Source organism: Oryzias latipes, chromosome 23 (assembly GCF_002234675.1).
Source record: "Oryzias latipes chromosome 23, ASM223467v1".
Lineage (NCBI taxonomy): Eukaryota > Metazoa > Chordata > Actinopteri > Beloniformes > Adrianichthyidae > Oryzias > Oryzias latipes.
Genome location: NC_019881.2, coordinates 13,668,790 through 13,696,156, shown reverse-complemented (window position 1 = coordinate 13,696,156; position 27,367 = coordinate 13,668,790). Strand labels below are relative to the sequence as shown.

Below are 27,367 nucleotides of genomic sequence, written 5' to 3'. Positions count from 1 at the left end.
CCCCTCGTGGCGGAATTGCGCATTTCGGTTATTTCTTTAAAAAATCATAACTCGCCACAGGAATGGACTAGAAACGTGCTTGTTTTTTTTAAACATTCTTTTAATTTTTACTCTTCATGACTGGGCCTGATTGAACCATCTGGCGGGCCGCATGTTTGACACCCCTGTCCTAGATTCTTGTGGAAAGTTTCCACAGTCAGGGCTGGTTTGAGGTTCCATTCCATCTGCTGGTGTTGGTTCATTGTGATTTCTGAAATCCATGTTCAGTCATGCCTTCTTCCAAAATATTTTTACAAAATCTAACGCTGACCTTTGCTGCTCATAAGCTTAACGGAGATGCTGGTTTCAAAGGACTTGGTACCTCCCAAAAAAATTGCTAAATGTACCAAAAGCTGAATTAATGACTATAGTGGTCTGATTAGCATCTCATCTGACCTCAACCTAGTTAAAAATCTTGACAGTTAAACCCTCAGATGACCTGAAGGCAGCTCTCAAACCAGTATGGACTTCCATTACACCAATGCAGAGCTGCAGGCTGTTGGCTTCCACGCCAAAAAGCATTGATATTGTCCACCCAAAAATAAGTAAAATAAGTTTATATTAAACAAATCCCAAATGGGGTTGGGGAGGGGGGTGCCTGGAGCTCTTGGGTGGTGTGGTGCTGCTTGTCTGGGCTGGGGCATGCATGCTTCGTGCTCCTGTACCTCCCTGCTCTTTGGCGTTGGGGGCCCTGCGGCGGTCCTGCTAGCACTGGTTTGGGTGTCTGGCTGGTTTCACCTGTGGACAGATTCCCTTTATCTGCTATGCCGTGCCAGAGTCCGGGGGTCAAGCCTACCGCTACCGCTTCAGCGGGAAACTTGATGTGGGAACGGCCAGGCACTCTCCCTCTTTTTACATTCCATCATCCACTTCAGCAGATTACTTTTTGGCATATGTCCACCATCATCAGAAAAATGCAACAAGAACTTGAATATGTTAAAACACACACACACACACACACACACACACACACAATTTTAACTGGAGATAAGCGTTCATACTCATACTTTTTTTGTAAAAGTTCTGTGGATTTTCTTCATAGCTGCATCACATCTAATTTACATCCTCACTGCTTAATTTGTTGATTTATTCCACTTCTGAGAACATAAATATTTTAGGATAGGAGCAGTATCTTTCCATTACTGGTGCACTCTGAGTGAAAAAATTAGCTCTGCCTGTTCCACTTCTTAACTGAAGTGTGGAGCTACATTCTAAACATTCCTGAAAGATTTGTCACACAGAGAATTTTCCTGGAAACTGTGGAAAGATAAAGTTCTCTTTTTTTTCTTAAATACCATTAGTTCTCTTTTTTCTGGAACAATGGCATCAGCAGAGATCAGTTTGTTCTTTGTGATGACATCTGACAATGGACTCACTGAAAAGGGAACTGATGCTCACATTTTTCCTGTTTACACTGCAGCAGATCTGTGAATGAGTTCTTTCTCTTTCAGTGTGGTGAACACTTTCAGCCTTATGTGAGAACACACTCCTTTTGAAGCAAACAAATCTATTCTCATGTTTCTACACACCTGCTACCATCGGCTATTTTAGACATATGCCATCTCTTCAGCCATCTATAATTATTCTTTGTGCTTCTACAGGGAAAGTAACTCATCCAAAAAGTTTTAAAAATAAATGTTTATTATATATTTAGATGTATAGTATATATTTATTAAATAAGTTTCCAACTTTCCTCAAAGATTGATTGTATAGAACATGACATTAATAAATAGTTCAATCAATTAGCATTTTGTGTACACAAAACACTGATTTATGCACACAAAACGCTTACATGTGTGCATAAACCACTATTTGCGTGGACAAATTGTTAACTTAAGAAAAACAAAATTCTAAACTGTGCGCACAAAATGCTAACTTTGTGGGTACAAAATACTTGCCTTTGGGCACAAAATACTAACTTGTGTGCACAAAATGCCATCTTGTGTGCACAAGATGCTAACTTGTGCACACAAAATGCTAATTATTGCACACAAGATTCTAACTTTTGTGCACACAATTTTTCTTTGTATGTACAAATTGCTAACTTATACCCACGAAATGCTAACTTGTGTCCACAAAATACTAAGTTGTTTGCACAAAAGGCTAACTTGTGCACACGAAATTTTAACTTGTGCGTACAAGATGTTATCTTATCTACAAATTAGAATTTCTTCCTAAAATAAAATAGACTAATTTTCAGAGCAACACTGCAAAGAAACAAACAACCTTTGTTAAATGGAATTGGCATCTGATGTCTGTGTTTCTTCATAAAGCCCCCCTCATAAAAATAGTAAAAGCTTTAGAGCTTCAGCCTTTGTGATTAAACAAATTCACCAAAGTGTAAAGATTGATCTAGAAAAGGCTTAGAGTCGAACTTGAGAATATGTAGAAGCTCTAGTGATTGTGAAGGAGAATCTGTCTTGAGAGGACAAGAAATGTCCCCTGCTCTTTTTGAGCAGATGCTTTTTGATGCTGCGCTACTGCCCCCTGCAGGACATATTTATACAGACCCCAAAAACCGCTTACATTTGAATACAAATCTGGTTCAGTGCGTGCTCATAAAAATCAATCGTAAGAAAAGAAAATTGTATTTGCATGATGTCATTCTTTTTCAGGCCTCACAGAGGTCTGCAGAGGCTTTTTCTGCTTATATACAGGGAGAGGCAAGGGGATAAGGCGTAATTACTTTGTGGGATATTGTTAATTTCATCCAGAACATTTAACTACTGCCTGAATTCCAGTGAGGTTTTTCTCCATTTCCCTCTTCAGACCCGTTTCATTAGACAAAGTGAATCTCTCGAGGACTTTAGCTGTTTAAGTAAAGAAATAGAAAAACTAGAAAAGGAGTCAAGAAAGGTGAGAGTTATTGTCATCATTGACATAATTCTTCAAACCTAATATCATATAGTCTGTTTTTTTTCACTAGCAACCTTTTCAAGAAATGTCATCCTCTCAAATACTTCAAGATTTGACCTCCTGAACTGAACTGCATGACATTGCAAGACTTATGCAGATTTAGACAGACATCTGGGACAATAAGAGACCCCAGTCCACTTATCATAATAGCAAATTAATTTTAAAATATGAATTCCAACTTTGATCACAGCAAATCACATTTTCAAATGCTAAATTTAAAAAAACATCATTTGAATAATAGATGATCCCCTAAATTTTTTGATTTTTCTCATTCATGTTTATTGAAGTTGTTATGAAACAGGAAATATGTTAAGGTACATTTTCTTTATCAATTTCGAAAAGCAAGGTTTTATATAAATAACAAAAAAAAGTTGATTTACTTCCAATAACTACAGTAAGTACTACTGCTTTCTTCAAATGATGCTCAATAATACAGTTAAGGAAGTTTCGAAAAAGAAATTGTATTTCATTTTCATCAGCTGTTATTCTACACATATACAATATAAAAAGATACATAAACTACACATACTTTGCATTTTTTACTGTAGCCATTAGGGCGGGGTTTGCCCAAATCCAGGCCTTAAGGGCTGGTGTCCTACATGTTTTCCAACCAACCTGCAATTGAAGCTCCTTATTGGCTAAACACACCTGATCCAGGTAATCAAGAGAAGATACGGCAGGAAAACTAGCAGGACGCCGGCCCTGGAGGCCTGGATTTGGGCACCACTGCTACAGTTTCCTTTCACTGATTAAAGGCGTATCATTACCCATGATGTTTCACAAGAGTGAACTAGAACTATCTTGTGTTTTTGTCAGATATACAAAATAATAGAAACTTTAGACGTCATTGAGAGGTAAAAATGTTAGAACATTTCAAAAGAAGTACCAAAACGGAAAATGTTAAAACATGAAAACAGAAACTTTTATGTTAATATCTCATCTATATCATGTCCTTATCTTTATTGAACCATGTGGTTAATATGAAGTAAATAAAAGACTTATGAACAGCAAAAATACACAACGACACAAATGACAAAAAAAATACAATCAGCGATTGGAAAGTTTTCTTTTTTGTTCCTCTGATTCCATGACAGCATTTGTCCTTTTGTTGATAAAATGTTTTTTTCTCAAGCCACTCACCTGAGGGGTAGAGAAAGGAGTTAGTGATGGGACATCAGATGCTTTGCACAGACTTCTAATGTATTTGTGGTTTGAGCCTCGGGTATCCTAAGGACTCAAGTAAGACAGATTGGTGAGCAAAATTCCACATCTGAAAAGATCTATCTTAAGATGGACAGTAAATCCAAGGCAAATCTTATGCGTTTTTGTATTTTGAGGAACAAAATTATCACATTAAACCTTTAAAAGACAATTTACTGAATGTTTTACCCTGATATACCTCATCTTAACATTATTTTTTTTTATCAGATAAACAAAGACAACCCAATATGACTCAGCATGGGGGTATGTTTACTTTGTTGCGGACTTTTTAATCGCCTCAAACTTTTTTTTTGTATCCGGGCGGAGCTTTGGGGGGGGCAGCATAAACCTTTGAGCCAATATTTCTAAAATTATTGATAAAGATTAAGAAAGCATCAAATCCTTAAAGGAGCAAGAACTAAATAAAACAGTTTGAAACACGTAATTTCGTTCCTTTCATTTCTCTCCCCATTGAAAATGTTCTAGCTCCTCCACTGATTTGTGTAAAAACATGAAAGTGGTTTACAGTTTCACATGACAATTAATTATTTACAGAATAAAATAGCTTTTGCGATATGCAAAAGCATAGTCTTAATGCTTCTACCAATAGAGAACCTCTTTAATTTGCGGAAACCAAAAAATCTGAAAAATGAGAACAAAAAAAAAAAAAAAGGAGTCATGGCAAAAATTCTCAACAGAAATCATCTTTTCATCTACAAACAGCCAAGCCCAAACGCAGATTAACAGACAACTCAGAGAAAGCATCAGATTTCATGCCATCAGATATGGTCGGATACCTACCTTTCTGATGTACGAGTGGAGTGCAGTCTGCTGCCACATGAGTTGCATCAGAATACAGGCTGCACGACCTGCTTGGCTTGGATCAGAACTTAAAAAACAAAAAGCAGCGTAAATTATAAGTTACAGGGTAGTGCAACATTTAAAAACACATTTATTTTCATTTAAATGGATCAATAAAATACCAACCCATTGCTTATTCTGGCTATATTATTAATCTTTGTCAGGGCTTTTAGGTCGATGATGGCTTTGGCATTTTTTATGCCACCTTTGGTCAGGTTTATCAGGATTTGACAGAGACAAGCTGTCAACTCTCTGGGTTGGTCCACGCCTCGGTCATCGTTAGGCAGCATCTTCACCACATCTGACAACACATGTTTCACTGCAGGAGGAGCACAAATATACAACTTAAATGTAATTTACTATATTGACCTCAAGAGCCTAATTATCAAGATTTTCAAAGCTTGAATGTGTAGTTACCAATGTCATCCTGCACTATACTGTGGCGAGATAGGTTTCTTATGAGCTGTGCAGCTTGCTCCTCGCAGACCTTTTCCTCTAAAACATTTTTAATTTTTTGAAGTCCATCTTCTTTATGAACTATGAAGTCAGCAATAGCTTCTGATTCCTATCAGGACAGTAAAGGTTTTACAAAAATTAAACAAAATTCAACTAAATGATTGATTTGGAGAAAAAAAAAACAGCTTGGGTTCTGAAACCTGAACAGAAACATGTACAGGTACATGTACAGACACATTAAAAAAAAAGATTAGAATTGGAACACAATCTGAAGATGGAGTAACAAAAACAAATATTGAGAGTGAGAAATGCCTGTGCAGAAGGCGTCCATCTGTCCTTACCAGGCAGTTTCCTGATGTGATGTTCTGCAGGGCCCCCATAGCACCTTCCCGTGTGCTCTCTTGTTTGCTGCAGGCCATTAATGACAGGTACGTTCGGATCATGATGGGGCTCCAAAGCCACTCTATGCCAACAGGATTTGCCTTCGCGGACAACTTTGGAGGCTTCGATAGAGGTGTCTCCTGAGAAAAGAAGATTTCCACAGACAAAAACTAAAGTAAAAACAATACTGAACGGTTACTGATGTTTGATTTATACAGAAATGCCAAAAGGGACGTCTGTTTTATTGGATCTTTTTTACTCTAAATCAGAGGTTTACAACCTTTAACTCTAACAGCCATTCAGTAAAGTTTGTTACTGACCAAAGTCCCACTTTATTGCTTATAAAAATACACTTTATGTTTTTGTTGCTATTAAACATTTAATTTTTGTATTTAAATGTAGCTTTTAAATGTTTACAATAATTGAATTTCAAGAGTGTCATATTTTTCTATGATCTTTTGCTTTTGACAGCAGCAAATACAAGTTACTTTCAAAATGAAATACACCCTGTGTCAAATAAGATCCTCCTGCTGCAGCAGATTTACTTGAATAAAAAATGCAAGAAATCCAAATGTGGAACATTATGACTTTGTCTGTCTGAAAACTCAAATGGACCACTCCAACCCATTAAACCCATTGGGCCTGCCCACGGACCCACAATCAACAACTACTATTTCTTTTTTAGATGGATGTTGCCATTGGAAAACTATTTGCTCAGTGTTTTGGCTTAAACTGGATTCCAATGCAACTGGAGCAACATCCTGGTGGGTGGCATCATTAGCTGTACCTGTGTACTTTATAAAATACTCTGTGGAATCAACAACATAAATGCTCCTGTGTTTGGGGTAGGCTTAATGGCTTATTTATTCATCAGCAGCAGTCAAACATCCAATTTTAGGGATGTAATGAATTTTAGCAATTGTTTTCATCTGCCTTTTGATTCACACCAATAAAACAAAATACTCAGAAATGTAATTTCATACTACTTTTTCTTAACAAATGTCCTCCATTGTGAGAAAAATGCCTCAAGAACATGTTAATAACACCAAAAAGACATTTATTATCAGAGTGAGCATTTAAAGCCAACTGACATGCTTTTGTGTTTTTAAGGTGGATTACCTCTTTGGAACTGAGAGATGAAAAACAGCCAGTGGAAGTTTTCTCAGGTTTCACAGATTCTCTAGATTCATTGTCAGATTCTGATGAAAGTTGTGGTTTTGGTTCAAGACCATATGCTAGGTTTTGCAGGATGCAGATGCAGTTCCCTGTCGACTTAAAACAGAGAATACATAAATTGGATTAATACCAATACAGTAAAGCAAGAAGGCAATTCCCAGTGACAATTAACAAACATTTGCACGTTTTGAATTGTCACTAATATATTTTTTCTTAAATTTGATTAGTTTTTAAAAATAAGAAAAGAGAGAAAGCATGCATTGAAAAGGAGAGTCTGGATTTTCATTTTACCTCGTCATCACTCAGACGATCGGCTGCAGTTAATCGGATGTGGCAAACAATGGAATCAACTAGGTTTCTACACTCCCTCATCTGATCCCTGATCTTCGGACCAGCAGAGCTCAGATTTCTGCAGTCAAAACAAATATAGGTGGTGATTGCTTTAGCCATAAAAAACAGTTCTAGTTCAATTCATATTTGCATAATCTAGAAATGAATCAAGCAAAGAAGATGTAAAGATGAAACCAGTGGAAGAGGAGTTGGTTCCCTAACTGGTGGGAGATAAAAAGGTTTTAGGGAATGATAAGGAGGGCTGTTTCAGTTTAGCAGAGCAGAGGTACGAAAGTCTGTTCAATAATTCCGTTTTTTGATTAATTTTAATCTGGTAACAGTTGGCAGGGGAGCCATGTGCCGGTTATCTCCTGCTTTGTAAGCCCCCTTACTGTGTCTGGCTAAATAAAATGTGTCATACTCAGGCCCGTGGGCCATATTTGGCCCCCAGTGTAATTACAATTGGCCCGCGAGATCATATCAAATGTGCATTAGAACTAACCTGCGGTATATACTGTACAGCTAATACTACAAATTTCACAATGCTTTGCTAGTATGTTGGCGCGCAGTTGAAACTGGCAAGCGCCCCTTTTTACTGTTTACAGTCATTGACAGCCATGCCATGCTCCAGTCACATCTGACAAATTAATATCACCCTCCACAAAAATGGCCAACTGAAAGATGTACAACAGGAGCTTTTCTAGACATGTGGGAGGCAGATTATCTGTTCACGAATATAATAGACAGCCATGTTTGTCTTGTGTGCGGAGCTAACGTGGCTGTAAGGAAAAGAATAAAACATAAGAAGACACTATATGAAAAGGTTAAACATTACATATCAGTTGCAGTTAATGTTTCAATAAATATTGAGTTTGGCCCGTGACTTTACTTTACAGCTAAATTATGGCCCACTGTGAATTGGAGTTTGACACCCCTGCACTAAAGAAAAGGAAATTCTATGACTCATGCTCCCAGGCCTTAACAACTATGGAAACTTCAACAGAACCGCAACAAAGTAAGTGATTCCAATTCCAAAGAATTATTTTTTTAATTTCTTTTAATAGAATTCAGAAGAAAGGTGTGGCAAGTTAACAGACAGATTACTTTCACTTTTCCACTTCATCAGACAAAGTCAAACATGTTCACTGGTGAGGAAACCGGTAAAAGCAGTGAGTCACAGACTATTTATCTTGGTTTGATATAAAAAAAAAACTGTGTGAAAGTCATTTCTAAGCAGTGATCGGACTAAAGCGGATCATTGTATTAACTCTGTATTTTTACCCACCGCAGGCAGCCCGTGGCACTGTAGAAAGCTTCAGGATCAGCAGCAAGGTCGTCTTTTGGGTTCTCCCCTCTATAGATGCCAGAACTTGGAACCAGAATTACATTGGTCAATACATCAATGTTCTCTTTGGAGAAACTCTCTTTGATTTTGTCATGAGAAGAAAGGGTCCAAAGAAGTCCTGCAGGGGAATATGGAAATATGTGTGAATTTTTTTTGTGGGAAGGTTTAAAACTTTGTGTAGCATTACAGCAATTTCTACGTGTTTCGCATGACTGACATAGCTTAAGACTTTGCGCGTTCCAAACTTGAATTCCTTTTCACCAGTAAAATGTTTTCCACACAAACAGCCAAGTTGAAAGCTTCAATCGGCGCTGATGAACCACATCTCACAGTTAATGCGAAAGGTGTTTCCCTTTGAATCAAACCCCCCCCTATTTTTTCCATCCTGATCTCTTCAGTCTGCAGTACTTGTTTCTAAAATAACATCTGCAAACAAACTCCAGAGACCTTATTTTGTTAAAAAAATTCGATGAAACTTCCTGCAAAAAAAAAGAACACCTAGATTGGCCTTTTTCTATTTGAGTTTTGCCAAATACCTTTGATAGTTTGGCCATTAGGGCAGCATCTCTGCTATCTAAAAAGCTTAATTTCACATAAACTAAGTAAACTGAGCCTCTGATGATCCGTTTAGTGGACATCAAGGACGGGCAAAACCTTTCTCAAGCTTGCAAAGAGTGAAGCAAGCATAGAAGACGAGTTGAGACCTGTTTCATAAGATCAGCTAAATTAGGAGTTATGACGCTTTTGAATTTGCACCGTGTGACCTTTGGCTTGATGGCTAAGAGGAAGTGACTCCTGAAAAAGTGCAATAAACCTCAGCAAAAAGAAAAATGCTCTCATCTATCTTCTTAAAGGGTAATTCAAAAAATCAAAATTCAGACAAACAGCATTTCAGTTGGAAGTCGGGGATGACATTTATGATAATAAATCAGATTAAGTAGAATGGCATTTGATACTTAATGAAACTTCTAAGTAATACTGACCGGTAAGATGCTGTCTGGTTTCCTTGTCTTTGTTGCGTTTCAGTGCTTTAGTAATTATGTTTAAACCCTCCTTGTTGTCCACTTCAATTTTATTTTCATCTTTTTTGTAAACAATAACCCTCAGGACCCCTGCAGAAACACGCGGCACCACCTCATTGTCATGGATGAGGAGCTGCAGGAGCTGCTTAATCCACAGTGGCTTGAACTCCTAAAGCCAAGAGAAGGTGTTTAGCTTATAATAAAATGACAATGTGTGTTTTTTACAGCAGGAAATATGACTTAACCTAAATTTAAGCTGCTGCAGACTAAGCAGTTGCTTTAGGTTATTTTTTTTGCAACTTTAAATACCTCACATATGAAAATCATACCTTCTTTTTCCAACCGGATCCCTGGAAAAACGTCCTTTGTAAGCAACTGGTTGCTTCAACTAGCTTTTCCTCATTGTTCTGGGTCAAATAAAAAAGAGCCTCGTCCACAGTCATTTCTGGATTCTTCTTTAACCCACTGTGTGAAAAAGAAGTACCAAGGGGGCTTTGGGCTACAAACATTCAGACATATGCTGAGTGTGATAGATACAAACACAGATCTTACCTTATCTTCGTCTGAGTCGCCTCAAAGGGGAGCTCCACCTCCGTGCTGGCTACAGAAGGTGGGTAGGATATCTGAAACGTGGACTTCTGGCAGTTTTTCCTAAGCTGAGTTAGCCATGGAAGGTTATCACCAGGATCACTGAACCCTCTGTTAATGTGAATGTTTGGTTTGACAACAGTTTGTCTTACACTTTTCATACCAACAGTTTGCCGAAATGCACGACTGGGGAACCTAGCTTGTGGTCCTCCAGTCTGTCTGATGGACCTTCCAGGGGGTACAGATGTGGGGTTGGGTGCTTTTTTGATATTGTAAGGCTCAGATGTCGACCTGTGGAAATTCTTCACATTTCCAGCCACTAGTGATTGGCCAAGTCCTGAACTTTGAATCTTACTGGTGTACATGCTGAGATTAAAGCGACTGGGAGAGGATAACTTTGGGCTTGGTGGGGGGGTCACCTCTATCCTCTTGGTTGGCCCCCTCTTGAGGTTGCTTGTTACAGAGCCGCCGTAGGAACTAGATCCATTTAGCTGTGAAAAAACGATGCACACTGTCACAATATTAGAAACTATAGCTGCTCTGTTTTTAATTTCCCAAACAGTTAAAGACCCAGTTTGATGAAAATTGTAATTTTGTTTTTTTTTTACATGTTTTCAAGGTAAATTTTCTGATGATGGAGGACAAATATAAAGAAAAGTAAACTCAAAATTTAATTTCTGAGTATTTTCTATTCAAATTGTTGCAAATATGGAGCAGATGAAAAAAAAATGCAGCTGGAACAAAAAAAAAAAATCGCATTTGCAGACGAACAAATCATGTATATCTTCATTGTCCTCATCTGAGCTGGCATCTGGCTCCAAACTGTACGGCTGGATGGCTCCAATGTTGTTTGCTGATTTTGTTGCACCAAAAATGTTATATTGGAGTTGTAAGTCAGCAGGAGAGAATGTAAACAGATGGGAGACAGGAAGTGGGGGTGGGCTTGCTCCGTGCTGACAGTTCCGCCCCCAAAACACAGGTAAATTTCTCATGAACTACTGCCGCTATATCCTAGAAAGCCACACAGGTTCTTTGAATTTGGCTAAAAACATAAGAATCGTAATTTTATAAAAACACTGGAAACTTTTCTACAATAGATCAAAAGGTGATCGGAATGAGTCGTTGGAGAAAAACCATAATTTATGGAAAAGATGGCAAAGTTCTTGCTCTATTTCTCTTCTTTTCACCCATAAATGTCGCTTGTTCTCTGATAAAAACAATGAGCTACCCCAATAATGTGAAAGTATTTACCCTAGAACCAGTTCTTTTTAACCCCTTCCTGCTTGACAATGTATCCAAAAATATTAAAAAGCTATTCTGTTATTTTCTTTTTTTGTTCAAGGTAATGTACATTTATTTAAGTCCTTAGCAACATACGCCGTGAACGGGTTAAAACTTTCTTGGCAAGCGTTTGAAGAGGTTGTTGGGCTGAGGGTCGCTGCCAAACTACCGAATCAATTTGATCTCAACTTGCAAGTTAATGACTGACTTTTTTTTTTAATAAAAAGGAATTCTATATTGTTATAAAATAACATTTTTACATAATATAAACTAAACAAATGTAAACATTTAAATAATAAAATGTTAACTTAAAAATAAAAATAGACTCCCTGCTCAACCAAATAGTTGAGCCTATTTAGAAACTGTATGATAAAAAATTGATTGTATGTATTGCTCTCACAAGGCAAGAAGCAACAGAAGTTTTTTTTTTTATTGACTATGTCTGAGTTGGTTATTTAAAGGGTTAAAAACATTTTTGGTAGTAATTCATCAATATCCATTTTCTCTATAAAAAACTAAATAAATATATATACAACTTGATACCAATCAATCAATTTTTTAAACTCAGCTTACAGCTGGTTGTGACAAGTCGGAACAGAAGCAACCACAGCACGAAACATTTGATGAGTGCACCATAAAACCAACCTTGTGGATTTTTCTGAACACATATTTGTTCTTTTTTTTCATCTGTTTGTTTATTTTATGCTTTTTTTTTAAAGCATGTATGGAGGTCAAACTGGTTGTTAATGTAAATTTATTTTTCTGGATAAATAAATTATATTAAAAATATATCTGAGCTGAAAACAATCCTATTACATGTCTATCAGTACAGTAATTTCCTAACATATAAAAGTAAATTGCACAAGTGAGTCAAAATCATCCACTGCTTTGAAGAAGTGGAACTTCTAAATGAATGGAAGCAGATAGAAGTCAGTTTATGTGATCTGTTCCTGGTTCCTCATAATTTAGCACAATTAATCAAGCCATGACTTGCAGCTCTCCATACTTCTGGAACTCAATTCTCAGCCATTAACTGTTTACAGTTTGTTGCAAAGTTGTGAACACAGATCTGATTGGCTGCAGACGTAGCACACAGCAACATCAGAAGACCACCAACACACAATTTGACTAAATTCAAATGATAAAGGGAGATATGGAAAATGCAAACAGGCTTTAATGCTGCAGTATGATTCACACTCGCACTAATTTTAGGGTCAACAACAACGGACAATGAAAAATAATATGAAAAAACTGTTCAGTTAGGGCTTCTTTTTGTACCTTTGATGAATTTGCATTGGTGACGCCCACAACCCTCATTGACTTATTTTGTGAAAAGCCTCCATCTGAAACATAGAGATATTGTGTGTCAAACAGCTGAATGAAAACATTTCCTTGTGTCTGTTGTCACTGTGCACACATTCCCAGCACCTTTGTAACCCGAGAGCCAAAAGTGTATCTTCATGGGACCAACTAACACAAATATATGAAACCACACCTTTTTTCCCCATTAAACCCAGATGATCTTTTTTTTTTTACTCTTATGATTTAATATTTCCCTTCCCTGGGAAGAAAAACATATTTTTCATTTACGTAAACTACAATATGTTCAAAACTCTGCTTCCAGAATTATAAGTCAAACACCATCCATCCATCCATCCATCCATCCATCCATCCAATAAATTACACCTGTAATGTGTTGGCAGCAGCTCCTTTGGCTACCGATCACACACCAAATTACATACAAAATACTTCTCCTGACATTTAAATCCATCCACAACCGTTTTCCCTCATATACCTGTCAGATCTTGTTAGTGTCGCCACACCCACCCGTACCCTCAGATCCTCCTCCTCCCTTCATCTGGTTGTCCCCACTGCTCGCCTCGCCTGGGGAGCAGAGCATTCAGCTACTCTGCCCCCCGGCTCTGGAATTCATTACCTCCTGACCTCTGAAACATTGGCTGTCTCTCACAATTCACCAAGAAACTAAAAACCCACCTTTTCCAACTTGCATATTTCCCCCCATAACTTGGCATCCATAGAGCACATTTTACTGCACATTTTATTGCTTTTAACTTTCACTATTATGTACGGTGACCTTGGGTTACTAGAAAGGCGCCTAACAAATAAAATTGATTTTCATTATTATTTTCACAGACTTTTTCATGAATGGATTCTTGCATCAAAAGAGAGTCTAGGACAAAAAAAGAAGGAAATCCATCACAAAAGACCCATAAATAATTTAATTTAGCACTTCTCATGTGTTCCCTTAGCAAAACACTTGAAGTTTATTTTATTAAGTATAATTGAATAAAAGTACAACAAACCCACTTAAGATCATGTTCGTATAGTGTAGGAAGTATACTAACTAGGGGTGTAACGATTCATTGTAAACACAATTTGATTCATATCATAATTTCTGGTTGACTAAGCTGATATTAGTACATTTTAAATGATTCGATTCGCAGACCTAAAATCGATCCAGGGCATCTTTGGCCAAACATTCAACCGACTCAGAGAGAAATACCAAGTTTCCAAGATTTCTAGTATTTCTTGCAAGATAGTCAAATGTAAATTAAATATGTGTACAAACGAACAAACAGTAAACAGGAATGAATGTCAAATCCATTCACATATATAGACTACATTCAGTTATCGGTTTTCAGTAAGCTTCATTAAGTTCAGCCCACTGTTATTTTTTCCACATCAAAATAATCCAAACGGAACATTATTAGAATATTCCACCATACATGGTTTTTGCAAAATTCAAAGTTTTTCCACACAATGATAATTTTTTTGCTGCATTACATGTGTGCTGTCCGCTGCGATGGACTTTACGTTAAAGTAAAATAAGACTACCGCGCCTCAAACCAAGTGGTACTTTCCAATTAAGATAGATCTTTTGATAACAACTTTCCTCAGACAGATTGGATGTAGGAATATAAATTGATTCATCAATTAAGTCAGTTAATTGTTACTCCCCTAATACTAACTAAATACTTCTTCAGATTAAATTTATAGTATAGAAAAAGAAAACTTCAAGTATACTACCTCACTTTTAAATATACTTGTAGTACATTTAAAAAGACTACTTTCTGCAATGAATTTAATTTTCTTGTTTTCCAAGGTTACCCTCTGAACCCCCTCAAATGGCTATAAATGATTTATACAATAAAAAAAAATGTGAAAATTCACAACTACTCTATGATTACTTAAAAATTCTGTCCTCTGTACTTAGGATGCCAGCAGGGTGGTTAGGGCATAACTTGTTGGGAAGGGATCCAGAATTAACTCATGCCTGACAGTTTTTGGAAACAGATAACGCCGCAAAAACCTGTTTAACAGGGGAACATCATGTTTGGTTTAGCATGGTTTCCTGGAAATTAATGTATATTCCCAGCAACTCCAGTGCACTGGGCTTCAGAATATCACCTGTACTGTGGGGGGGCCAGTGCAACAAAGCTCCATTGATATAGAGACCCACCATGGCATGAGAACAATGCAGGCGCCCCCAGCAGACAAAACTCATCAAAAACACTAATCTGGAGAAAATAAAAAGGTCAACTTTACTTTTTTGGGTTGCCTTCCTTGACAAAGAGACCTTGATCTGGTCTTTGATTCGGATGGATTTCGCCGAGGAGGTCGCGGTCTGCCCGGCAGCAGACAGAGCCAGGCTGGTGTCATTCTGGGTCAGGAGGTCCCGCGCGCTCGCAACCGAGTTCCACTTGCTCACATTCATTGTCCGTGGACTGAAGCACCTCTGCAGACTGAAGCACCTCTGCAGACTGAGCTGTTTCCCTCAGATGACCCGTGAAGTGCGGATTCTGGATGATCGAGCCCGTTTTTATCAACGTAATCAGGCGGACGACGGAGGTCCCGAGGCAGAAAGGGGGCGGAGCCGCAAATTTACCTGAGGTCTCACGTGTCTTTCGGTGTGATCCGCAGTTCTGTTTTCACATTATTGGGTTTCAGTTTATGCATGAAAAAAAAGAAAAGTTTATGCATGAGAAGTAGGCCTAAAACTTTTTTGTTGTTAATAAATTAACTAATGTTTCACTTCCAGCTTTTATTTATTTTTGCAGTTTTTCCGTATTAATATCTTTATCAAGAAATTATATTATCAATTTTAAAAGTTTAAAAGAAAAATAAATGTTTATTTAGGAAATTGAGAATATTATGAAAAACTGCTGAAACAACTGTAAAGTTAGAATTATAATTCATCCGTTTATTATGATTTTTGCCAAGGTCATAAATAATTGTTGTAATTGGAAAATAGAAAGAAATACAAGGAAAGGAGGCAAACGCAAAATAAATAAATAGCCTACAACTAATTCTATCCTATTTCAGTAAATGATTCAACTTTATTTTATGAAGCATGAGGTTTTTTTTAAATAATTCATGTTTATTTTTCAGTTAGAAACCTAGCTTTTTATCTTGCTTTTGAAAAAAGATTGTATTTAGATTATTCATTTAAGTGTTTGCAGATTTGTTATGTCAATCAAATTAACCTAAAGTTTGTGTTAAAAGTCTGATTAAATCAAAGATTCTTGTTCAAATTAAGGCGTCACAGTTATGTGCCAATAGAGACCACTATTGTGCATGCTCCTTAGAGGAAGCTATTAGCACTAGTGGAATATAAAATTACATACAATAAGTTGTAATTTAACTTTATGACCAACACAGCTTCATTTCTACATAAGAAAAAACTTTTTTTAAGTTAGAAACCATTTTTTCAGATATTTCTTCGTTAAAATTTGGGGAAGTTTGGTCAATTCCTGGTGGGTTGGGATAGAACAAGATTTTCCTCGAAGAAAAAAAGATTAGTGACATAAGATTATTCCCCTTTAATGCATTTGTTTTAGTCAAACATCTTTCCAGTTCCAATCACATTCACATTTAACCTGGCTTTGCATAATCTCACCATGATGACTGATCACGGCTCCTTCGTTTGCTTTGATAACAGGTTTCTGAGCTGGATACGACCAGCCCACATTCAGATTTCAGGCAGCACTGCGCTGCCAAACGACAGGAGAAAAACACATTCAAGTTCATTCTGGACTGCAGTTTGTGACACATGAACAATTTCATGACAAATGATCATTTCAAACAGTGTTGCAAAAGGAAATACGGGCTTAAATTTAGTTTTTTTAAAAAATGCAGTATGAATCTTTCCCTTTAACACTCTTTTCGTGTCAGAAAGTTATACACATACAGATCACTTTAAATGATTTGGCACATCACATTTCAAGTTCATCAAGCTGTCTGCACACTGAAGGGTTCTCACGAGAGAATCAAAAGGTTTATGAAAGTGGAGATTTTCTGACAAAGCAGCAGCAACAGGGGAAGTAAAGGGAGACTTCAAATCCCCTAAATCTGTTATACGATCCAAAACCAGTTTGCAGGATATAGAATTAAATCAACACTTTTGATGATCAATTTTCTTTCACAAAATGCATTTATACGTAGACTATGCCTAATTGTAGAAAGGTGTTAGAAAAATGTGTCTCCTATTTTTAAACATTTGGGTCAAACCTCCTGTTAGAGGTTTTTGTGTTACCATTATTGTCATTCTGCGCTGTCAGCCATTCTTAAAATCTTAAAATACACATTTAAAAGGGAGTTTGAAATGCAGCTCATGTTACTCCAGACTCTTCTGCCGACAAAGAAGCAATCATGGCACCTTTAAACAAACATAATCTATACACTTTATACATACATACATGAGGGAGAAGGTGGGGTTCTTCACTGTCTTTTGTGGATTGTTAAAAATGATAGAAAATACTATGCGAAAATTCACTTATTTCAGGTTAAAAAACCTCATCGAAGCTATTTACAAATCTGTCATTCAGTTGTCGAAGCAGGGAGCAAAACAAGGGTTATAAGTGGGAACCGCTTTCTTTGGAATTTTACTTTTACTTGAAAAATGTAGTTGGTGGCGTGCTGATGAACGTACATATTTACCCACTAAAACTGAATATTACCTTTAGAAACTTTTATTGTCTCAAAACTGGCAACACTGATCCAGTATGTCCACAAAAATGAGATTTTCTTTTCTTTTTTGGAAGCGTTCCCCAGCACCTTGAGACCACAGCAACAGATTATAAGGAAATCCCATCCATTCTCAAATGTATTGTTGCAGTAACATGCACATACATCACTTTATAGATGACAATGATGTCAATTTAACCGAATACTTTAAAGCACCATGTGAGAAGACAAAAAAAAATGGCTGCAGGTTAAGGAAATTGGCCTTTTTTGGGTCAACAAAATAACACCCAAGACAGACTTTGAATGATCCAATTGAAATCTGTGGAACAATGTAATGCTGTGGGATGCTGTGTCAAACAAAGTCCTGATCCCTGACCTTCATTAAAGTTTACAGTTTTTGGGGGGGGTTAATCATTTACTGGTTTGGGGCAAAAAAAGTTAAATCTGCCCTATTTATTTAAGTTTATTACAATATCACCCAAAATATTTCACTGATGCTGAATATTACAGAACATTCATGTATATTTGTTTAGAAAAATGCAAGTAAATTATTTTAGGGCGTACAAAAAAATCCAAATTCACATTTAAAAAAATCCTCCAATGCGCAAATGCAAAGGCGCATCATAATACATTAGGTAATACAAGTATGGGTGGATAAAAGGATTATACCTGGAGACATTCTGCAAACCAATGTGCTTTAGGGCCCACTTAACCTTAAGAAGCTATGCAGCACTGCTACAAAGTAAAAACAGCCTTAAGTGAAATAAAAGAACCCAAATACAACATTCATACAGTTTTCTATAAGGCATTCTTTTTTCTTTTTCACAAACAGAGTCAGTAGAAATGTCCAGGAGTTAGTCATATCCAGGTGTCGGCTTCACAAGCGTCTCCCGCTCTTAGTCTTTGTCAAAGTTCTGCCAGCGGCTTTGGTCAGTCTTGCAGCTATGATTAGAAGTTTTAAATACAGGTGATCCACGACTGTGAGAAGTCAGTAGATTCATGCAGGAGACTGTACAGGCTGTTGAGCAAAACTGAGGCTAAGGTGCAGTCCTGTCTGTAGGGAGAGTCCAGCGTGTCCCTGTGGAAGGCGTGTTGGCGTTTGTGCCGTAATGAGGGTAGATGTCGTTTGTTGGTGGAGTTGGGAGGATGCAGTTCCCGTTGGTGGGGGAGCAGCTGAGCTGCAGCCTCCGCAGGTACTCGGCGTGTACAGGTTTGTGGCTCTGCAGCACTTTGATGGCCTCCTCAACGGTGAACCATTCCCGCTTACGGCCTGCAGAGGGAGACAGAGGACACACTTGAGCATTCAAAGAGCTTCAATATTTCCAACAATTATTGAAATTAATTAAGTTTTAGTGGCCTTCAGCTGAAATGTATATATGTGTTGAATTCTGCAGACACTTACTAATAATAATCCTATAAAAACGGTGTCCTATAATAAAATCTGACATCACAAATCAACAGAAAAAGGAATTTTTTTGCTTAAATATTTTCTGCACCCATGCAATTTGACATTTAAACCAAGATAAAATTACAAAATTTGAATAAAAGATGAAAAATAACTTTAAAAAGTCAGCTTTGTCAATAAAAATGTGTGAAAATGACTATAAAAAAAGGCCCATTGTAAAGGTTGGCACACTAGAAAATAAAAGGGAGCGATCGTCATCCAAGTAGAGGATGTTTCTCCCTGAGCACCTCATAATATGCTGTGTACTGGCAGCTCTAGCAGCTGCAGTTTACCTCAGCTGAGTAAAAGTACAGCCGAGATCAGTGTCACAGATTTACAGTTCCCTGTCATCACTTCATACCCATATAGTTACCAGGCAGTACTCCAGCCTCTTAATAAATAACACGAGTCATACCTTGGTCAGTACAGCAAGCTGAGGGATATAAAAATGCACACACAGCAAACATTTGACGGAATTTTGATTTACCTATATTGACTGAATCTTCCCAATCTTCCAGCGTCTCTGTGACGGTCAACACGTACACATATGTTCGGTGCTTCCGATCTTGGTTTTGCTGAAAAATATTGTTTTTTTGGGATGAAATGGTTAAAATCCAGGAAAAAAAGGTAAAATATTATTGATGTTTGGCAAAAATTTAGAAACGTTAAGGACATTTTATTTGTGCATTTTAAAACCTATGTTTAATTACCTCAAATACGCCAAGCAAACGCCCGAGTTTGCCCTTCACACCAGCCTGGGGAGTGAATAAAATGTATTTATTGTTCATTTTTATACTTTTTTGTGGGCTAAATAACATCTCAAAATGAATTTGCACGCATGAATGTTGCATGACAACAACAGAGAGTGTCAGAATAAAGTGAACTGAGCCTTATTTTAATATTCAAAATGTTAAAACTGAACTTTTGTTGTGTTTAAGTGTTGATCATCTCTTTTTCTCACACTCTATAGGCCCATTTAAACCTTTTAAATTGATTTATCATATCGTACACTAAATTGAAGGAGCCCCTTGATCACTTCCAGGCTATTACCAGCAGAGAGCCTGCTGTTAACCTAGAAGTTTATTAGTACTGGAAATGCTTTTACTAATTCAGATGTTCTCGACAGACTCAAATAACTGTCAAGACATAAGATATCCGTCCTCTTTCTTTCTCAGCATACTTCACAAGTGTGGATCTGCCAGCGATGTGTCCAACTAGACATTCTGACGGTTCTGTGAATGTGCAACATTACAGGGAAGGGCCAGGTTTAGACTCCTGACGCTCCAAAAAGCATTTGACTCTCAACCAGTGTGACCTTTGAAATGCCAGCATGCGCCGGTGATGGGGTCCCTCTGGAGCCACAAAGAATGGCTTCTTAATGTTAGGCAGAGGAAATCAATCTATTGGGAAACAATAAATTGATTAGGCCTGAAAGTCCATTTGTGCCCCCTAGTGCTAATATGAAGAAATGCCACTCAGTGTTGCGTTTCGTTGAAGGAGTTGTGATGCTTAGCAACAGAAAAGCAAATAATAATAATATATAATTAGGGTGAGGGGTGGACATCACCGCCAAAATAGTGAATAAATTCAATTATGATTTACAAGTTCACACTGACTTGACTAACAAATGAACTGGATTTGCTTCTAAATGGATTTGTTTTTCAATTTTACAACTAAAACCACATTTGTTTGATTCAATTACATATAGTTAGTGGTCTGATCTGACAACAGGGAAACGTTTTAATTACAAAGTACAAATTTCTACTGTAAAAATTAACAAAAAGCACATTTTTTTAAAGATGAAAAGTTTTATTTTGAAAGAAAATCATTAAATACATACGTCAAAAAAGCTTAAATCATTTTTTGGACTAAATCTAAAAGAATATTTGCTGAACATCACAGATATAATAATATTAACTAATATAATAAGCTTGCACTGATTTATATTGATATACCTGATTTTTTTTGACCAATATTAAAAATAATGCTTGCTTCACTTTAACACTTTACTTTAAAGCCCTTCAACTTAAGGTGGAATTATTGTTCTTGATGAAAAATAACTTCAATCTATCATTTCAGCTTATTATGCTGCTTTATAAGAGTGAATAATTGCAATCCAAATCAAAGATAAATATACCTTTCAGGGGTTTTTTTCATCTAAAAGCTGATAGATACAAAATTGTATGTACTGCTTCACATTAAGTCATGGCATCACACCCAAAATGAGCTACACGAAAAACGAAAAAGTAGTCCAATGACGTATTTACCTCCTCAAACACCTCTCGTACGGCTGCCCCACAAGGTTCTTCCTCTGGCTCCATCCCTCCTCCAGGAACGATCCACTGATCCGGGTGCCGACTACTGCTGACCAGCAGAACCTTTGGAAGAAAGGGGCAGAAAATAACAGCTTAGTTGTAAATCTTTATGAATAAAACAGCTATAGCTTACATAGGTTTGTTGAATGACATTATACTTTTTTAAACTGGATGTTTGCAGATTAGTTAATTGTCTTAATCACAGCACTATTACTGTCACATGACGCTGGCAAATGAAGCACGAGCACGAGCCACTAAATTTCACCCAGAGCTTCCCTTCTGCTTGCGAGGACTCGAATTACACCGCGGCTGCAGAGTACAGATCGGATGCGGTTTCTTGACAGCCCGTGTGCTAGAAATCAAAACAGACACAAGCGCGTCGGCCATTATCACTTTCATACGGAGAAAATCAATCAGACGCAGGTCTGTCACGAGCAGAGATACAAGATGTGAATCAGGGGCATAAATACTGAATTACATGAGAGGGTCAAGACAAGCTGTTATGAACTAATGAAGGCTTGATTCTGTCATGAACTCGGAGGAGCAAATGCACACACACATATGCCAGGACGCTTCAGCAACAGATGGTGACATCTACCTCCACCGCGCAGCTGATCACCGGTAATCCACCACTGGAGTCAGGCTGTCACTTAATCCAAACTCAGCCTTCACATAGCTTCCCTTTCACCCTCTAATGGGATTGTGGCTGCAGGCCTTCTGATGAGAATCCTCTGCCTCTGTGGAGGTCAAACGCTGGTTGGCTGAAGGCCAAAGTCGATTGGCAACTAAGTTTGCTGCGGCTTTCCTCACGTGCCGTGCTCCCCTAACCTTGTCACCTGCTGTTGCAGGCTGATGGAAATGGGGTTTAAATGTCAGGGAAATGTGGATCAAGTTGAGGCACGGTCATTAAACAAGCACAGGGAAATATCACAGCTTGTGTTAGCCTTAAGCTGTATAAGGGAGATTCCATGTGTTAAAGAAAGACAGCATGAGGTCTGATCAGCAGAATGCAAACTGGTGGAAATGTGCGAGATTGAACTCCATGACCTTTCAGTGAGAAGCTTGTGGGCGATATGACAAATAAAGGCTGAAAAAGGGAAAAATATGTATGAGAAACACAAAAAAAGCTGAAATAACTTTACTTCTGCGGTATGTGATTTTTTGTGGTAAAAATCTTTTTTTAAAGGATTAAATAATACGGAGCCCTGGTTATGACATAAATAACAAACAAATGGTTTCCTCAAAAAACTGTTCCCACAAATTAATAAGTTGCGCCCACAAGTTAGCATTTTTATGTCACATATTTACATTTGGTGGACACAACTTAAGTCTTCTGTGGGCACAAATTAGCATTTTGTGTGCACAAATTAGTTAGTATTATAGTATCATCAGCTCTTACTATTAATTTGTAGCCCCAAAATACCAATTTGTGCCCAGAAAATACTAATTTGCACCAACAAAAACAGTAATTATTGTCAACAAAATACTATAATTGTGGCTACAAAATATTACTTTATACGCACAAAATACTAATTCCTGGCTACAACTTGTTAATTTTAAGGAACGATTCGTTTTTGTTTATTTAATGTCATGTCCAGGCCTTTGTAAAATTGAATAGATTAAAATAGAAAATATATTTCTATAGCACTTTACAACGCCATCAGGTTGCCAATAAAAACAAAGATGGAAAAAAATATTTAATTGAGCAAATTAAGAATAAAAATGTTACAAACAACAAAAAAATCTAAGCACTTAAGACGGATAAGAATGCAATAAAACCAACTAAAAGAGATTTTAAAAAGGTAAGTCTTTAGCTGACGTTTAAAACTAAAAGATTTCCAGCACAGCCTCCAAGCATCTCCTTCTCTCCGAGTCTGTCACAGTGAGCTGATCAGGAGGAGCTTTAAAGGAGACTCCCGATGTGAATGCATCTACAGTCAACTGAGTGGAATGTGTACAAAACAAAAGCTCCTCAGCTTCCGGGCCGGGGAGGACAAAAAGGACGTCTCTGCTCCAGTTTTTCCATTTTCAGCTGTCACCAAACGGAGAATTTATTCACTCTGGGCCAGAAAAAACCATCCACAGGTTCTCTGTTCAAAGCATTTCGGCAACACGATATATATGTGAATAATATTTATTCGTTAAAAATGCTGTTTCTTTGAACAACATAAATAAGTAATAACTTGCAAAAGGGCATATATGTAGGATGAAATATTTAACAAACAACAACAGTATTTTTAAATTCCTGAAAATGACTTATCTTTGGGGTTAACATGTTGAGTGCAGCTTTTTCTGGCTCTGTTGTTGTGGCACAGGACCCTACAGAGCCCTCTCCCCATTTACCTTACTGCCACCAAACTCTGCTACTATGTTTGGATAACTGTTGCTAGGCAGGGTATCACTTCCCAACCATTTATGCATGATCACTACATGCATGTTTTAGCTTAAACTAATTCAAAAGATTTTGATTTTTTCTTCATGACTTGGTGAACACAGTTTTTAAACTGATTGACCCCTTTCTGCTTCTGGTTTTTTTTTCTGACACACTTTTATATCCCTGCAAAGTGGCCTCACACAGCAAAGACAAAAATCTAAAGCAGGTACAAGAACCAAGACAAAATAACTCACATCACCATGAGAGCCAGAGTAACAATCCGCTTACAGCCAGAGGCTGGTCAGAGAAACTCCGCTTTTGTTTGGAAAGAGGCTCAAGACCAAATAAAAAGCTCAGAGCATGACGTTGGCATGTTTTACAGAAAGATACGCAAAAACTTGGTGCAAAATCGAGTCACAAAGCAAACAAACAGAAATTTGAGTCGTCACAGTGGCGTGAAACGGCCCTAAACTGAACTTACTGGCAGGAACATTCTGGAGGACATAAACATCCTCATCCCCAAAGAGAAATGAAGAAAGATGCCAGACCAGGCGACGAGAGGAGAAACATATGCACCTGTTGGCAAACGTCACTGGATCACGCTACTAATAGAAGAGGGGTTGGAACAGATAAAGGAAAGCCAAAACCATTATCATGAAGCATCCACTCATTACAAATACCCATGTCTTATGTCATTTCCAGCACGACTGCTTCAGTAGTTCATGCATCCAAGTTGGAAGGGGTGATCTGATAGATGCAACATGTGCCACATTTCTTTTAACTATCCCATCATAGGCTTAATTCTAGGAAAACTGTGAGGAAAGTGATCTTTAGAGGAATCAAGACATTAAGCTTCATGGGGGCAGCAGTAACAAACCTGCAGAAAGAGTTGGTTCATTACATTTAGGTTGAAAACACTTAAACTATTTCCTGCAGCTATGTGAATGCTACTCATGTGAAATGACAGAAGAAACTGTTGTTTTTAATGGTCAGTTTTTCCCTTTTATACTTCTTTGTATTTCTTGTGCTTATGCATATCTTGTGAAAGCTTCAAAGTTAGGATAAACCTGTAAACACAGCAGGTTTAAAGCCTGAAAATAGCATAAACAGATTCACAAATTGTTTTTATGCTCAACAGCATCATCCTGTGACAGTAGATGTAAATACTACCGTTTAAAAACAAAATCTAGCAAGCAAGATGGCAATTAAAATAAAATCTAATAAAAGAAAAGAAATGCAAGAGTTTTACAAAGTAAATAAAAGCCTATATAAATGACCTAAGTCCATTTATTGGATTCTTCACTTAAACTCTGTGACATTTAGGGAGCAGATGCAGAGAAATCTGTTGTACAGCCAAACAATTCAGGACTTTGTGTAGTGACACTATGGCAGTTGTGTTTTAACAGCATATTGTGTAACCCTTTGTTTTGGTCCTGGTCAGACAGGGCTAAATTTAGAAAAAAAGAGCAGTATACACAAAAGATTCCTGGATTTTATGATCAAGGATAAAACTGCAAAAAGAACCAACTTATACAACTGTGAGGAAACTTTAAAATACATTTTCTTGTCTTTCTCTCTTTTTTTCCCTCCGCTCTGCTTTATATTTAATTTAAATATAGGTTAACCAGATTATGGGTGTTTCTAGCAAAACAAAAATGTTAAGGAAAAAACAAGTATGCTCTTGTAGTGCAACAATACTAGCACTGTTGGTAAGAGTGGGCCTAGGAAGGGTAGCAGTGAGGTTCAAAAATAAAATAAAAAAACAACTCTCATCTTTTCTGTTTTGTTGTAATGGTGTCAAGGAAGCGGACAAAAACAACTAAAAAACTAAAACTACTCAATGATATGTTTACATTGTGTGTTTATCACATCCAGCCATTAATTACACGTATATAATTTTTAATAATATTCGCTAAATTAACGGCTACGCAGCTTGAAAGTTTTAAGGAGGCGGGTTAAGGTGCTGTACGGTCATGGATGTTTCGAAATATTATTCGGTTGAGGTGACTTTACATTTCAAAGAAAAGTTTAAAAATAGCCGAGTGGTTTTTACTTTTACCCCATTAGTCAACAAATTCTAATGTTATACCCGGAATAAAGCAAATGTGCAGGAGAGAGCGCCTCGCCCCCTATGCTCACCGCTTTTCCGGTAAGCTCACGAGGCGCTAACAGGATATGCACTGAAAGCGCTTTCAAAATAAACGTACTACGTCATCAACTCTACATTATCGAGACTGGGATTTATGGCCCTGCGTTTTACTCTGAAAATTTCTCGATTCGGCTGTTTGACGCTACCCTGACAATACTCCCCTTTTCACTACGTGCCTCTCAAACTAGCCTAAACTGGATGGCCCAGGGCGCATCAGCGGCAACAGTAGCTACAACACGCACACTGCATCCGAAACACCGACACCCGAGCAGAAACACACTGGAAAAAGAATGAAATTCTTCATTAAAAGACCGCTTTAGATCACCCGGGCGCCTTTTTGTGTTTCACTTTTGTCATTCACCAACTAGTTCCCCAATGACTGGGTGCCGACAGTTAGGCATCACTAGGCCACAAAAGACGTGAATACAAATCTGAGCAGAAATCATGAAAGACTCGACGGATCTCTTACCTCCTCTTCGCGTTCATTCTTGAAGCACAGACATGCGGCTCTCTTCTTAAACCCGTCTCCATCGTACGTCCTTGTCTGGTTCGGTTTGAGCTTCATCATGGATTCAAATGTTCTGCCCCCCTCTTTTACGATACAAACGGTCGCGAAGTGATTTGAGTAATACCAGTTAATAAGTTAACGTGACAGCCGCCGCATCGTTGCTGGTGGTTTCTGCATCGAGACGATCTGTCATCCGCGGAGGCACCAGGGGGGTGGAGGGTGCAGGGGGGAGAAAAAACCCCGTCAGACTTTTCCTTAAAATGAGATGTCCGCGTAAAAAATGAGAGTCCAGATGCTAATTGTAATCTTCGGGAAATATATGCGGGTTCCAAAGGCAGACCTCTACTCAGAGCAAGACCCCACTCCTCTCAGACCACCTCTGAATCTATTTGCGCATGGCCGCTGACTCAATGGACTGAGTTTTTTACATGTACAGATTAGAGCTGCGGCAGGGAGCAGCTGATTGGCTGAAACGACCTCTATGGGCGGGGCTAAACTTCTGCTCAAAACAGTGGTTAAGAAAACATTTCAGTAGTGTTCACCAGAACCAAACTGACCTGTGCTCGTTCTGAGACGGGCAGTGCCTGTCAAGAACTAGGTCTAGACATGAATTTTCAGCTATATTGTACAAATGTGATGTAATCCTCTGAATCAGTGTTCTTGTTGCTAGGTGCTGTTTCACACTCCATCCCACAAGACTTTCACTTGTGTGTGTGACAGCCTTTTTTTTTTAAACTACCCCCTTCTTTGCAAATTCTGGCTCCACATTTACCCCAAAACGCACAAAACAGGTCTTTTTTGCCTTGATGGCATTTAAAAATAAAGTACATCTGCTTATAGTGACAACTGTACCACACAAGCATGATCTGTTATTAGAATAACATAGTATTTTCCATTGTAGACTTCGTGGAACTAATGGAGATCTCATGAATAAAAACAAGTATCAATGAAAAAACACTTTAACTGCAGACTGTTGCTTTCGTAAATCATTTTTTGA

General features: G+C 37.7%; 2 protein-coding genes across 2 annotated transcripts; both read right to left on the bottom strand.

Annotated features, from left to right (window-relative positions):
* Positions 1–3,209: 3,209 nt before the first annotated feature.
* On the bottom strand, positions 3,210–15,471 carry LOC101170562 (plakophilin-2). The gene is made up of 13 exons (XM_011491075.3): positions 15,163–15,471; positions 12,874–12,938; positions 10,279–10,805; positions 10,056–10,191; positions 9,688–9,895; positions 8,645–8,822; positions 7,321–7,438; positions 6,973–7,125; positions 5,814–5,993; positions 5,434–5,581; positions 5,143–5,335; positions 4,957–5,044; positions 3,210–4,095 (listed from the first exon to the last, which is right to left on the bottom strand). The coding sequence occupies exons 1-13, from the start codon at positions 15,329–15,331 to the stop codon at positions 4,003–4,005; spliced, it is 2,256 nt and encodes a 751-aa protein (XP_011489377.1). The 5' UTR covers positions 15,332–15,471; the 3' UTR covers positions 3,210–4,002.
* Positions 15,472–16,421: 950 nt separating this feature from the next.
* On the bottom strand, positions 16,422–26,789 carry LOC101160522 (diphosphoinositol polyphosphate phosphohydrolase 3-beta). Its single transcript, XM_004083018.4, has 5 exons — positions 26,332–26,789; positions 21,292–21,402; positions 19,735–19,779; positions 19,512–19,599; positions 16,422–18,850 (listed from the first exon to the last, which is right to left on the bottom strand). The coding sequence occupies exons 1-5, from the start codon at positions 26,428–26,430 to the stop codon at positions 18,618–18,620; spliced, it is 576 nt and encodes a 191-aa protein (XP_004083066.1). The 5' UTR covers positions 26,431–26,789; the 3' UTR covers positions 16,422–18,617.
* Positions 26,790–27,367: the final 578 nt, after the last annotated feature.

Bases quoted from the DNA above. Each gene is read 5' to 3' on its own strand.
- LOC101170562 (XM_011491075.3), bottom strand. From the start codon at position 15,331: ATGAATGTGAGCAAGTGGAACTCGGTTGCGAGCGCGCGGGACCTCCTG. The intron at 8,823-9,687 runs GTCAGTATTACT...ATTCCCCTGCAG, and splicing joins AACCAGACAGCATCTTACCG to GACTTCTTTGGACCCTTTCT. The intron at 7,439-8,644 runs GTGGGTAAAAAT...TTTTGACTGCAG, and splicing joins AGTGCCACGGGCTGCCTGCG to AAATCTGAGCTCTGCTGGTC.
- LOC101160522 (XM_004083018.4), bottom strand. From the start codon at position 26,430: ATGATGAAGCTCAAACCGAACCAGACAAGGACGTACGATGGAGACGGG. The intron at 21,403-26,331 runs GTAAGAGATCCG...TTTCTTCCAAAG, and splicing joins AGAATGAACGCGAAGAGGAG to GTTCTGCTGGTCAGCAGTAG. The intron at 18,851-19,511 runs GTAAATCAAAAT...CTCCCTCTGCAG, and splicing joins GGAAGATTCAGTCAATATAG to GCCGTAAGCGGGAATGGTTC.